Source organism: Myxocyprinus asiaticus, chromosome 29 (assembly GCF_019703515.2).
Source record: "Myxocyprinus asiaticus isolate MX2 ecotype Aquarium Trade chromosome 29, UBuf_Myxa_2, whole genome shotgun sequence".
Classification (NCBI taxonomy): Eukaryota; Metazoa; Chordata; class Actinopteri; order Cypriniformes; family Catostomidae; genus Myxocyprinus; species Myxocyprinus asiaticus.
Genome location: NC_059372.1, coordinates 25,010,669 through 25,026,313, shown reverse-complemented (window position 1 = coordinate 25,026,313; position 15,645 = coordinate 25,010,669). Strand labels below are relative to the sequence as shown.

The following is a 15,645-nucleotide window of genomic DNA, read 5'->3' as shown; positions in this document are numbered from 1 at the left end:
AGTAATTAGTGAATAAATACAAATATATATGTTGTTTGTGTTCCTCAGGACATGCTGAAGAACACTCCTGTGGGGCATCAGGACAGACTGCCACTGCAGCTGGCCCTCACTGAACTTGAGACTCTCGCTGAGAAGCTGAATGAGCAAAAACGGCTAGCAGAGCAGGTCGCTGAGATCCAACAGCTCACTCGCAGCATTAGTGACCGCAACCTCAGCAAGGTCAGAGTTCACCACATAACAAACGCACACCAGAGCACTTCAAAGCAAGCAAACAACATAATACTTTGGCTTTACAAGCTAATCTGGCAGGACATGAGCTGTCAGTATGATTACTGCTATTTTCACATTTCCTCTTTTCAGCTTTGACAAAGAGATTTCCTTGCCAGGATGGTCAGGTTGATAGTTCAAAGTAATTTTAGTGGCACCTATTAAATCAAAATTGAAATAAGAATTGGAGTTTTGGGACTTTTAGTCCATGTCCTTTAGCTTTGAGGCCATGTACTATATATGCTAGTTCCTAAACGTTTGTCAACTTTTAGGAACACTAGCATAAATATGTATAGCATATATAGATAGATATAGATGAAGAGAGCAGATGTATTCTTTTAAATGTAACTGGTAAACCAAAAAAATGGATGACTCATCACACACCTATGGGCGTGTCCAATTTTTTTGTCCAATAAAAAATGCTCTCTAGAATGAGAACATCCCTTCTTCCTCATACCACTTGCCTCTGATTAGCAAGTAGCAAATCATGGTTCACGACGTAATGTAAACTAAAGCCTATTGGCTGTTAAAACCCTTTGAAATGTCATGCACAAAGTTTTAATTGGAAATATGTCAACACAGGAAAGAAAACTGCACTCGTCAAGCGATTCCATTAGGTTTTTAACATTCATGAAGAAAATGTATACACTTAGAATTGTTAATCTTAGTATTTGAATGATTCCATGTTATTGTGGTGATGTAAAACCTCTAAAGCTTCAGCTATGTTACCATTGCTCCCTGATTTCCTGTTGAAATGGTGACAGCAGTGGTGTCTTCTCTTAAATGGCTATGCCGTTATTGGGCTTTATGAGCTGTCAAGTTTGATTATCTGGTTTACGCACCGCTGACGTTCTGTCTGAACTCTTGCACATATAATTTTTTTATACCTTCTATTCCCACTAGAGTGCTCCCACCTCTCTGCATTGCAAACAGATAACACTCACATTAAACTGCAAATAAGCAACTGTTTACCTGTTCAAATTCCCAAGGTTACATCACTCAAACCTCTGTAGATTTATTCAGAGATGCAAGTGATATTTTAAAGGATACTTTCCAGACTTTCAAGTCTGAAATAATTCATATTATTTAAAGGAAGATTATTAAACATTCTCAAAGTCTCCTAAACTCAAGAGCTATACATACAGAGGTGATGCAAATGTTGAGTCATGATGTATTCATTTACTTTTTAAAAATGTTATTTTTTTTTTAACAGCAGCTGAACTCAGATCAGAAGCAGTTGATTATGTGCGAGACATTGACTGAGACTGTCTATGGTGAGAAGGGTCAAGTCCTCAAATCTAAAGAGCGCAAAGTCTTCCTCCTGAATGATATGGTTGTCTGTGCAAATATCAATTTAAAGTAAGTTCTCTCCATATGTCTAGCAATGTAGAAATCACAATAGAGCGCAACATTCTGGTTCTGGAAATAAAACTCCCACTCGTTTTTTTCCATAGGGCAATTGACTATTAATAATAACTTATATACCTTTAAAGACAGACCCACCGTGAGGTTAATCAATGGTATGTTCTTCTGCTGAAGCCATCAGTCTGCGTTATTTCAACTTCATTTAAAAAAAAAAATTGTGTTTAATACCAGAATTCCTGTTGAAGTATTACACTATCTATGATTCTGAGGGGAAAAATCTGCCAATCAGGTAATCACGGCAGACAAAGTTTGGCAACAAAACTGTGTTGTGTTGTAAATTACGCAATCGAGTCAGTCTCCCTACACTCTCAAACTATTTATATACAGTATTTGTGTATTATATATATATATATATATATATACACAGTACTGTGCAAAAGCCTTAAGTACATAAGATGCTTCACAAAAGCATTTGTCTTAAGATGGTTATTTATATTTTCAGCTTTCTTTTCAGCTTTCATTTCTTTTGCAAATAGAGTAGAATAGAAGAACAGGGAGCCCTGCAACAGATGGCATGGCCCCCACAAAGCCCCCCACTGAGATTACATGAATAGACAGAAGTAATAGAGACAGCCTAACTAGATAGAAGAACTGTGGTGAATTCTCCAAGAAGCTTGGTACATCCTATCTGCTAACAACCAAGAAAAACTGTGTCCAGGTGTACCTAGGAGAATTGGTGCTGTTTTGAAGACAAAGGTGTCCAAACCAAATATTGATTTAGCTTTTTTATGTTTACTGGACTTTGTATGACGTTACTTGATAAATGAAAACTATTTATGGCACTATTTTTGAAGACATCCTCACTATGCAACATTTTTCCCAAGTGTCTAAAACTTTTGCACAGTACTGTGTGTGTGTGTGTGTGTGTGTGTGTGTGTGTGTGTGTGTGTGTATATATATATATATATATATATATATATATATATATATATATATATATATATATATATATATATATATGAATATTTAGAAAGAAAATTAAAATATGTTGATTCTTTACTTTATAAGCAACAACTTTAAATCAATAGTTTTATGTTGTTCTTTTCTTTTTGATTGTCATTTACAATGCTTCATGAGATTGTAGTTCATTCCCTCATGAAAGACATTAAAGGGATAATTCACACAAAAATTTAAATGATCTCATCATTTATTCACTCTCATGTCATCCCAGCTGTGTATGACTTTCTTTCTTCTGCAGAACACACAAAAAAAATATATTTTTAGAAAAATATTTCAGCCCTGTAGGTCCTCATAATGCAAGTGAATGGTGATCAGTCCTTTCAAACTCCAAAAATCACATAAAGACAACATAAAAGTAATCCTTATGACTTCAGTGGTTAATTATATGTCTTCAGAAGCAATATGATAAGTGTGGGTGAGAAACAGATTAATACTTAAGTCCTTTTTTACTATAAATCTCCACTTTCACTTTCAATTTCACATTCTGAAAGTGAAAGTGGATATTTATTGTAAAAAAGGATTTAAATATGAATCTGTTTCTCACCCAAAGTGATTGCATCGCTTTAGAAGACATATATTAAACCACTGAAGTCATATGGATTATATATATATATATATATATATATATATTATTGGACATTCTTCTTACTCTTAGTGACTCTTGGTTTAGTTAGTCAGATTCACTCTGATTTGGTGATCACAAGCAACCATGGGTATACCTCAAACCATCAGATTAATCCATGCAAAAGTGCCCCTACTTCTGTAGTACACCTTTAATCTTACTTGTTTATTTGCCCTATTGTTAGTTTATTTCACATTGCACATATTCTCATTTTACGCAGCTGTGCTGAAAATGCACTGCCGATGCTAATGCAATGAAAATTGAATAGGGCTAATGCAGTTACATTGTATTAAGTTCATTGCTCCAGTAACACCAATTCACTTGCTTGTACATGTTTTATTGATTAAGGTTGGCATCTCCTTTTTATTTCCCTCTCAATGGATGATATATAGATACATTGAAACAGGCATTGATAACATCTTTGAGGAGCCAAGGTAACATTCTTAAGTTCTTAAGATAACTTTTTTCATTAATGACCACTGGGTCATGCACTTTTCAAAGACACTGGATCAATATGATTTCACATCGGCTTCAAAGTTCTCCTGCACTCCTCAAATTTCATCGAAGCATTCTCCATGCAGATCATGCATAACTGAGGAATATATGAATAATAATTTCCCAAATTCACATTGGAGGGTGAAAGGCTCCCTAGAATGCCTCTGATCACAAAGCCTCTAATTGGCTGTCTGATTCCTCGAGCTCCATCACTATCTTTCAGAGGTCCTCTGATTATGTATTATTAGTAGTAATTGCAAGTTGACTATTTTTGTGCAGTTTTAAAGCAGTTCTTTTGTGTTTAATCAGGGGCCCCTCAGATATCAGCAGTCTGGTCCCTGTGGGGCCTAAATACACAGTTAAGTGGAGCGCCCCCCTACTGCAGGTTCAAGTTGTGGAGGTGGGCCAGGAGACCCCCCAGCGCAAAGAAAGCATCTACCAGCAAAGTGGCAGCAAACGCCTGAGCTCCACCAACTCGCAAGGTTGGTATTTGTAATGTCAACATGAATTCAAAATTGACCCTATTTACTTGATTAATGCAGGCTCCTGGTCTTATTTTGAACTATTTATCTGTATGCTTTGTATCAACTAAAAAAAATGGTCTTTGCAATCTTTAGTCAAAATGCGATAACTTGCTGTTCCTCTTTAAATAATTTCCTTTACCACTAATGGTACTCAGATCGTACAGTTTATTTGATAATGTTAACCAATAGAAAAATGTTAGGCATCATTGTTGCAAACTCATTCAGGCCTGGCCCCATTCTGGAATGAAACACCCACATTACATGATCCAATCAATTCCTGATGGTTGGAAGTCCTGCCCTATGTTAAATAATATTTAATTATAAAATAATATTTTAAGAAAGAAATTAGTTATTTGCTGAAGTCAGTAAAGCTGGTTCATATAGTATTACCATTCAATCTCCTTATAAATCCTATGTATATATTTGCAACCGATCTCTAACCTTGGTAAACAAAATTCCAGTTTCCCAATGTTACGCCAGCTTTACCTTAACAAATCAGAACAAATATTTTAGCACAGGCCTCCTGCTACATTCATCTTGTTCAGAAGACCTCTGGTTTCTGTGGGGCTCAATGCAATAATCCCAGCTCATACTCTCTGGCAGCGGAAATACACTCTCACTGTCAGAGGGCACAATAGAGGGTCTAATTCCAGGATAAGATGTACCGAATGTCCTTGGATGACTTTTTCTCGTTTTTGCATCAGCAACTTCAACGTTCTTCTTTTTTTTTTTCTTGCAGTGGTTGAGCTTTCAGTGGGATGCAAATACTGCACAGAAATGTCAGTTGAACCATCCCACTACAAGAGTTTGCTCTGGATACAGGGGTGATATTAGGACTTGAGTCTTCTTGCTTTTAAATGCAAATTGTCGAGAGGTTGAATCTTACTCAACCTTGACTTTTTAATATATAAACAAATACAAATTGTGTATGTCTGTCAGAAGATGTACTGTATATCTGTAACATTGGTATATTTAATTGTGTATTACTTTATGATTTCATTGGAACAGAGAACATTCAAATTAAAGAAATGGAGTGCACGTTTGTGACAGCTGTTTGCTCAGGGGGCAAACAGTCAAGTTAATCACATATTTTTAGGGGGACTGGGGTAAAAGACAGGGGACTAAAGCTAATATGGTCTAGCAAAGCCTATGTATAGAGGCATTATTTTAAACCCAAATGCTTTATAGTAAATACAATTAATGATTATGGTGGAAATGCTGTTTGTTCAGGAAAGCTGTTTCTGGGACCACCACGACTGTATCAGGAATTGCAGGAGTTGCAGCATGATCTGGAAGTGGTGGAGGAAGTCACGTTGTTGGTGGGCACCCTACAGGGGTCTTACCAGGTAAAATCCCTAATCATCCACAGCACTACTTAAAGAAATAGTTCACTCAAAAATGAAAATTCTGTCATTATTTACTCATTTTAAGACTAGATAATGCAAAAGGTTAATTTTTGAATATTATGGTCACCCTTTTCCATATAATAAATTGAATGAGGACTCCAAAATGACTAAAAAGCAGCATAAAAGTAGCATGGAAGTGGTCAAGACAACTTGTGCGCTATATTCCAAGTCTTTTGAAGTCATATGATAGCTTTGTGTAAGGAACAGACAGAAATTTAAGATGTTGTTCACTGAAAATCTTAAGGCATGTTCATGAGAGAAATAACATAAATGAACTGTTCTTTAGAGTCTGATCTTATTAATGAATTAGTCGATCCATTTCATAAAACCAGTCTGAATGATTTAGTCACAAAACTGACAGAAACAGTTCTAGAGTTAAACTCACTGATTCAATTATTTGGTCACGGCACACTGGAGGGGAAGATTCAGTAACAACATGATCATACAGGAAGTCAGCACGTTATTTCCGTGAGTTCCAGTGCCCTAGGATCAGACACGTTATGCCGATTCACTGACAATCTCCCATCAGACATGTTTGCATCGGCTCCAGCATGTTTACCTTCACTTATGGCGTGACCGGAAGCACATTGCATCAGCAGTGTGGAAGACCCAGGTTTGGATCCCGCATTAAAAATCAGGAAGTACTCACGTTCGCATAATCAGTGACGAGCACAATTCAGAGGTTGCATTTTCCCTCTAACATTACATTTTTACTCCACTTATGGTTAGATTTATGCTTGGGATTGGGTGGGGGGTTTAGTTTATAAAATGTGCATTCCTCTTCACTGTATTACAGCCTGTAGAGCTGAAAGCAACTCGCTTCACAACTCACTTTTGGCACCCCTCCGTGGACATTTCACCCAGAAAATGGAGCTCACATGTGCCCATACGCCCAACAACACTTACCGCTTTGACCACTGGGGACAGTGTTTGAATTTTAGTAAGCACAGACCAATTTTAACTAAAGAAAACTCAGATTTCACTGTGGGATCAGTCGGAACAACTTGAATTTGGTCTGTACCTCACATTCAGAAAAATGGTTTCAGAAGACCTGGAATATAGCACACCAGTTGTTTGCACTACTTTAATGGTGGAGCACTTCTACTTCACTTTAATTATGTGCAAAAGAGTGACCAGGATATTCTTCAAAAATTCACCTTTTGTTTTCTATGGAAGAAGAAAAAAGGTATAAGGGTTGGGAACTACTTGAGGGTGAGTAAATGATGACAGAATTTTCATTTTTCATTCACCTCATCTATTTCTGTCTCTCGTCAGCAAATGATTCTCTGTTGTGTCACTCTCTTGCCCTCCAACCTCTTCTGCACTAATTATGTGCTTAATGTCAAAAAGCAGGGCACTAAGTGTGGTAACCGGTAGTTAGTCAATCTGACAGCTGTCTCCCTTGAATGTGCCTCTGTGCATGTACAGAATCTTAACACTACAGTGGGGCAGGATTGGTGCATGGCTCTTCAGAGGCTCATCCGCATCAAAGAAGACCAGATCCAGTGTGCCAACAAATGCCGTCTACGACTGATGGTCCCTGGCAAGCCTGATAAGTGAGTGTTGGCTACCCACTGATGCCAGTAGGCACAGACTAGACAAAAAATAGCGGTGTACTAAATACCCCTCATATGTAGGTGGATATGACAGTTATACTAACTGAAACATATTCATCCATTTCATCAGACTTGTACCAGAAGGGTTTACATTTCTGGATTTGTCTTAGACCAGCTTTTTGCAACACTTTTAGGCAGCTTTTAGGGCAGCTGGTCACATACTCTAATGTGCCATCACAGAGAATGGTGGTTTGAGCTGAATTGCCACCTACTTTAACTCTCTAATAGAATAGTTCACCCAAAAATGAAAATCATGTCACTATTTACTTACAGGGTTCCCATGGTCATGGAAAAATCTGAAAATATAACAGAATTGTAAGGTTCTGTTTTCTAAAGTCATGGAAATGTATTATACACTCAAACGTATTTTAGCCTATTTTTAAGATTTATGCATTTCAGTTTCAAATTGAATTGTGTAATGTTTAATAAAATTAAATGAACAAAACTTACATTTTTTTTTTTTTTTTTTTTTTTTTTTTGTTAATTGGTAAAAATGGTTCATAAATCAGTCTGAATGATTCATTAGCATATCATTCTTTAAAATGATTTTTTAAAAACATTTCCCAGTAATTACAAACAATTAGAAAAGAAAAGGGGAACTCTGTACTTCCAAATCTGTATGCTGTTATATTTTCCATGGAACACAAAATTTTAAGGAATTCTTATGCAGCTCTTGCCATAAAGCAACAGTTCATTAACTTTCTGAGACACAGCAAAAAAAAAAAAAAAAAAAAGTTTTTGCAATTTCATGTTGTTTAATGTCAATACAGTGTTTGGTGCATAAGAAACATGACAATATTCATTAATGTTTTTGAAGAAAGCATTTTTTTTTTAATTATTATTATTGTTCTCTGAAGAGGATGTCAGGACCCAGGTACTATGATAATTAAGGACATTTTTTTACATTCAAAAATCATGTTTTAGGTTTCTTTTTTAACATACTCTTTGCAACATTGCTTTTATGAAAATTAAAAAATATATATGTATATAAAAGATGTTTATAGCTTGTATTTTTTGCATGCACTCTAGTATACATACAGTTGAAGTCAGAAGTATACATACACTTATGTTAAAATCATTTAAAGTCATTTTTTAACCACTCCACAGATTTCATATTAGCAAACTATAGTTTTGGCAAGTCATTTAGGACATCTACTTTGTGCATGACATGAGTAATTTTTCCAACAATAGTTTACAGACAGATTCTTTCACTTTTATTTGACTATATCACAATTCCAGTGGGTCAGAATTTTACATACACTAAGTTAACTGTGCCTTTAAGCAGCTTGGAAAATTCCAGAAAATGATGTCAAGTCTTTAGACAATTAGCCAATTATCTTCTGATAGGCTAATTGGAGTCAATTGGAGGTGTACCTGTGGATGTATTTTAAGGCCTACCTTCAAACTCAGTGCCTCTTTGCTTGACATCATGGGAAAATCAAAAGAAATCAGCCAAGACCTCAGAAAAAAAATTGTGGACCTCCACAAGTCTGGTTCATCCTCGGGAGCAATTTCTAAATGCCTGAAGGTACCACGTTCATCTGTACAAACAATAGTACGCAAGTATAAACACCATGGGACCACGCAGCCATCATACCGCTCAGGAAGGAGACACATTCCGTCTCCTAGAGATGAATGTAGTTTGGTGTGAAAAGTGCAAATCAATCCCAGAACAACAGCAAAGGACCTTGTGAAGATGCTGAAGGAAACAGGTAGGCAAGTATCTATATCCACAGTAAAATGAGTCCTATATCGACATAACCTGAAAGGCTGCTCAGCAAGGAAGAAGCCACTGCTCCGAAACTGCCATAAAAAAGCCAGACTACAATTTGCAAGTGCAAATGGGGACAAAGATTTTACTTTTTGGAGAAAAGTCCTCTGGTCTGATGAAACAAAAATTTAACTGTTTGGCCATAATGACCATTGTTATGTTTGGAGGAAAAAGGGTGAGGCTTGCAAGCCGAAGAACACCATCCCAACCGTGAAGCTTGGGAGTGGCAGCATCATGTTGTGGGGGTGCTTTGCTGCAGGAGGGACTGGTGCACTTCACAAAATAGATGGCATCATAAGGAAGGAAAAAATTTGGATATATTGAAGCAACATATCAAGACATCAGCCAGGAAGTTAAAGCTCGGTCGCAAATGGGTCTTCCAAATGGACAATGACCCCAAGCATACCTCCAAAGTTGTGGCAAAATGGCTTAAGGACAACAAAGTCAAGGTATTGGAGTGGCCATCACAAAGCCCTGACCTCCATCTGATAGAAAATTTGTGGGCAGAGCTGAAAAAGTGTGTGCGAGCAAGGAGGCCTACAACCCTGACTCAGGTACACCAGTTCTGTCTGGAGGAATGGGCCAAAATTCCAGCAACTTATTGTGAGAAGCTTGTGGAAGGCTACCCAAAACATTTGACCCAAGTTAAACAATTTAAAGGCAATGCTACCAAATACTAACAAAGTGTATGTAAACTTCTGTCCCACTGGGAATGTGATGAAAGATATAAAAGCTGAAATAAATCATTCTCTCTACTATTATTCTGACATTTCACATTCTTAAAATAAAGTAGTGATCCTAACTGACCTAAGACAGGGAAAGTTTTCTACGATTAAATGCCAGGAATTGTGAAAAACTAAGTTTACATTTTATTTGGCTAAGGTGTATGTAAACTTCTGACTTCAACTGTATTAATTAGCAGTGCCTGCATTTAATTGGTGTTCAATTATAATGAGTGTTTGTTAGCACTCTGAAACAGAAATCTCATTTCATAGGAATATCTCATATTTCATAGAAATGTGGTTATTTTTATACCCTATTCACCTGTAGTATTACCCAATAGATAAAAACACATGTCCCTACAGAGGACATTGAAGAAATTAATGTTTTTCTTGTTAAATAAAATCATATTCTGCTTTGGAAACTTTTTTTTTTTTTTAAATGTTTATTTACAAGAAAGAAATTGAAAATCATTTATTAAAGGTGTTGTTCACCTCAAAATGAAAGTTATCTAATCATTTACTCACCCTCATGCCATCCCAGATATGTATGACTTTCTTTCTTCTGCTGAACCCAAACAAAGATTTTTAGAAAATATCTTAGCTATGTTGGTCCATACAATGCAAATGATGGTAAATAAAATTTTAAGATCCATAAAAGCACAAAAAGTCAGCATAAAGTAATCAATATGACTATAAATAAAAACAAGACTTGCTTTGTGCATATTGCCACCCAATGGGCAGAGAGGAGAATTTATAGTTAAAAGGACTTAAATATTGATCTGTGGTTTAACCACTGGAGTCTTATGGATTACTTTTATGCTGCCTTTATGTGATTTTTGGACCTTCAAAGTTCTGGTCACCATTCACTTGCATTGTATGGACCTTCAGAGCTGAAATATTGTTCTAAAAATCTTTTTTTGTGTTCAGCAGAAGGAAGAAAGTCTTACACATCTGGGATGGCATGAGGGTGAGTAAATGATGAGAGAACTATCCCTTTAATAATAAATACAAAATAATACATCAAATGTTTATCTTTTCATAAAATATGCTGAATTGTGATATTAGACATTTTTAAAGACCAGTGAGCCAAAACTCCAAAACATGTCCAGGGTGTTCACTTTAAGATATACTAAGATTAACCACTATTGTGTGTATAGTCTCAGAGAAATAAGGTATAAAACCAAAATGTCCTAAAAGTACCATAAAATTAGCCCATACAACTCATGCACTATATTCCAAGTCTTCTAAAGCCATACAATAGGTTTTTGTGAGGAACAGACTGAAATTTTAGTAATTATTCACTGGTAATCTTTCATTGCGTCTGCATCACGTTGACATTATTGACACCAAAACGGCATTGGTTCTCGCATGTATTGTTAACAAAGGGGAGGGCAATATTATAAGTAAATAATGACTTAAATTTTGTGTTTTTATCTATTTTGGGGCTTGACAGTTGTGGTCACTATGAACTGTAGTTGTATTGCAATAGCTGCGTAAAAATCCTTCAAAAAAATATTTCCTTTTGTGTTCCATAAAAGCAAAAGACTGCATATGGGTTTGGAATGACATGAGGGTGAGTAAATGATTAAATTTCATTTTTGAGTGAACTATTCCACTCATACACTTTTGAGTCTTGGCACACAGTGTGCTATACATACTAATTTAAGTCATGCATGAAACTGAAAGAGGATTTGTTTCACTTGGATTTCAATTGTGTTAAATCCCTCTCAGATTGTTGCCGTTTGTGTAAGTATGTGCATGTTCTTTTACAGGTCTGGACGTCCAGTTACCTTCACAGTGGTCTTTAGTACACCCAGCCCAATTAGCAAAATCTCCTGGGTCAATCGCCTGCATCTGGCCAAAATTGCCCTCAGTAAGTGTGACCTGACGGAAATTAGTTGTTGACATGAATCTTTCACTTATTATTTTCATGGCTTCATTTTCAAGTGTATAAATGTGCTAGTTTTACTTTGAGTTACAGTGACAGCACAGTGCCTCTGGCTAAGCTTATTACTGTTCGTGTAGGAGAGGAGAACTTGCCTGGCTGGGTGTGTGTAGAGGATGATGAAAAGACTAAGCCTCCATTCTGGTGCCCATTACTGGCTTGCCAGGTGCCTGTTTTTACCCCAAAAGCACAAGATCTGAAGGTAAGCGAGAGGATGGAGCACTTGTTTTTTTTTTAACGAGCCACTCATTGAATCTGTTAGCATTTCTGTACACTTAAGAGAAGAACACTGATTTAGATCACAATATTCAGCTAATTACAGAAGTCATTTTATGTATTTGGTTTTTTCACTTTCATCCGATTTGATTGGTATGCACAGAGACCTTCTACATGTGGTTCACTTCTTGCTTGGCCAACTTTTTATCTGTCGTGTCTGTACTGCACAACATGGTGAATTAGGCCACGTCTCTGACATAGTATTTGCAATTAGATAGGTGTCTGAATTAAAAAGGAGCCTCATGGTGTAGTACTTTCTACAGTATCTTGCATATTCAGTCCAAATCTTCAGCTGGTACCATCTTGATTCTCAATCAGTTCTGGTGTTCGCTTTTTCAGTTTTCAATCACAGTAGAGTTAAATGCTATCACAGTATTTTCTGAACTAATCATATTCAAACTGTCTGCTGAATATCAACTGTAGACTGTTTATTATCTTGTCCACTTGAGGTTGGATTGTCATATTCATACTTACTGAGGTCACTAATGTTGTACTCATAATTACACTATAAACTAGGGATGTCCCGATACCGATACTGGTATCATATTCGGGTCCGATACTGTGCTCACGTACTCGTACTTGTGCTTGTAAAAATGCTCTGATAACAAAAACCAATACCATTAGAAGTAAGAACGTCATAGAGCTGTTCAGCTTGTAGTCAAAAACCCGGAAGACAATTTGCCATGGGTTCCTTCTGTCTTTTCCTATGGGTTTTTATAATGGGGTTTTTGAACTTATGTGAAAAATAAGGTCTGTGGTAAACATTACTTGACGATACGTGGACGTTTTGTTCATAACAGGTTAAACGTAACAGCTTCAGGAGCACCGTGGCCTTCTTTGTGCCAGACTCTCTCACCCTCTCTGCTGGTGGTGTGGCTGCTTATATGCCACTCTCCCCATGCTCTCTGGAATTAGAGACAGGTGTACACATAATCTAGCTCAAGTGCAAGCGCCCTTACCGCTTTCTTTCTCTTCGGACGGACGCTCGACCACGCCCCCGCTGCCACAAACATAAATCACACACAGTCATACCTCAAACATTAATTTTATTTTGAACGCACGGCGGCTTCAAAATTCATGTTTGAGGTATGAAAGTGTGCAATTTATGTTGTAGAACAAAACATCCGTGTATTGGCAAGTGATGTTTACCACAGACCATATTTTACACATAAGTTCAAAAACCCCATTATAAAATCCCGAGGGAACCCATGGCGAATTAGACTCCCGGGTTTGCCTACAAACTGACGTAAACATTCAGTGCACAAATTAAATCCACGATTTGTCCTGGTGTGATTATTAAACAGCAAATGCTGCAATTTACTGAAATAAATATATAGTCTGCATGTGCACATTTAAAATCATGCACATTAAAAAAAGTGTTTAAAATCACACTGGGTCACACAACGACCTGCTCTTCCCGAGGTGTGAAGTTTCTGTCTCAAACCAGCTTCAACCGGTATTGCGCCAAAATAAAAGCTTCATTTAAATGGACAAAAATACTAAATAAAAATATCACTACTGTATAATATAATATGCATTGTTATAATAATAATAACATAATGACTGTATTATATTTAAGCACAACCTCACATCTGTGATGCTTGTGCAGCACTTTATTTTGACCAAAATAACTTTAGTGTTGTATTTTGAGGATCTGTATAAAAGCACTTCATATGATAAAAAGAATGCAGTGTTATGCTAAAGATTACTGGGAATTGTTCTATTTTCATTTGATTAAAGTTTTATTGAATTCGTATATTTAGACACCCTTTGATGATAAAATTGAATTAAACTGTTGAATATGGAATTTGTGAAATAAATTTGGATTTCATAGGGCCATTCATGTTAACATGCAGAGATGCTTCTGTTCATGATAAGAATCGCTCCCTTAAATTTGCAAAAGAATCCTTATTGATAGACAGCCTTTACATCTTGGATTTAATTTGAGTAACAGTTGCTGAAACTAATAAGTCAGCTGGTCAGCTCTCTTGGTTTTGTTTATAGTGATTTATTTTTATAAATATTTTTTTCTGAGAAATTTTATACAGTATAGTAATTTAACAGTATTGTATTTGAAAACTGCAACATAAAAAAAATAAATAAAAAAAAGGCATCGGTATTGGCGAGTACTGAAAAGGAAGTATCGGTACTTGTACTCATTCTCAAGAAATTTATATCGGGATATCCCTACTATAAACCTAAGACAAATTACACCTATACAGCATTATAAATGCACAATAATAATCATAATTTAAAAAAAGATACTTATTTCCATTATTTATGGAAATAAATAATAAATTTTTTATCAAAATCCAGGTTTTAGGTTAAAATGTACATATTTTTATAATGGAAAGAATATGTTTTTGCTGTAACATTTCTTTTAAGTACTGTATGTTACCTCTTTTAATAAACTTTTTGACTTCACTAGTTCATTTCATTGAGACAAATTCATTTTCAAAAGTACAAAATTAATATAGTCTCTCTGTTTAATAAGTTTTAGATGGAGTTTAGCGTGTCACACCTAAAGAGGACACTATGTCGCATTGATCAAGTTAAGCCTGAGTTTTTTTTTTTAAATTTTTTTTATAGTATGAAAGGCAAAAACATAGCCTTTTACAGACAGTTCTTCTTAAGATTGTCCTTGATGTCTTGGCTTAGGTCTCAACTTTGAAGACAATTTGAAATGAATTACCATATGTATTTTTTTCTGAATCATAATTAGATCAGTGTCATTTTAAGAAAATAGACCCCCATTATATTGTATTATGCCAGATGATTTTTCAGTCGATTTAAACAAAATAATTATTTATTTATTGAGATTCTTATTTGCTGTTCAACACTGGGGACATTCTAGGGAAAGCTGTATTTCCATATTCCACTCAAAATTGCATGATGAAATTCAGACATTTGAATTAAAGTTGATAATTGATCTGAATGATTGAAAAAAAATTCCAGATGTAGTTATATTTATAAATATTTGAAAATCTTTCATGAAGGAACAGTAAAAACATTGTCACGTCAACTGCCCATATACATGACAACATGTGTTTTCTAATAGGAATCTAATAGAAATAAAGGAAAAATGAAATAACAAATAATTCACAACTCGTTTGCTGTAGGTGCATATGCTTTACAGTTCTCAAAATGCCCTTTTAATGATTGCATTCCATACATCTATTGACTGCGGATCTGTGGCTGAGGAACCTTCCACCTTTCTGTTGGTTACTGCTTTGTGTGTCGCACTTACAGCTACAAATTGCACATGCTCATCTGATCCTGATGTTAGTGTCTCTTGTGTTTTGATGTCTTTCCTAACAGCCTTGACGGTCTATGTTATGTTTGCTGGGGATGTGTAATACTTTGAAGGCTTACAGCTACAGCCTTAGGACCCCTCTTTCTATGCAGGAGTAAAGACTATATATAGTCTCTAGTATAGTTTTAGCCTGTGATCACATCAGACTTTCTGCCACAAGCTAAGGCATACACTTGAATACAGTGCCTGCCTACATTTGCATTCAGTCAGGTTGCAATTCACATGGCATTTATTCATCTTTGCTCTTTGTTGTTCAACAAATACTCCTCTTAACCTGCAGAACATGTATGTGTTTTCATGTTT

The 15,645-nt window shown here is 35.9% G+C and overlaps 1 protein-coding gene across 2 annotated transcripts in view; it reads left to right on the top strand.

Annotated features, from left to right (window-relative positions):
* LOC127420262 (rho guanine nucleotide exchange factor 10-like protein) overlaps positions 1-15,645 on the top strand; it is a 74,561-nt gene that overhangs the window by 33,821 nt on the left and 25,095 nt on the right. For both annotated transcript variants that reach the window (XM_051662345.1, XM_051662344.1), the window contains 8 exons: positions 49-219; positions 1,481-1,626; positions 3,667-3,708; positions 4,079-4,251; positions 5,524-5,639; positions 7,128-7,255; positions 11,581-11,681; positions 11,834-11,955. In XM_051662345.1, coding sequence (XP_051518305.1) covers positions 49-219; positions 1,481-1,626; positions 3,667-3,708; positions 4,079-4,251; positions 5,524-5,639; positions 7,128-7,255; positions 11,581-11,681; positions 11,834-11,955 — 999 coding nt within the window. The remainder of the gene's footprint in view (positions 1-48; positions 220-1,480; positions 1,627-3,666; positions 3,709-4,078; positions 4,252-5,523; positions 5,640-7,127; positions 7,256-11,580; positions 11,682-11,833; positions 11,956-15,645) is intronic.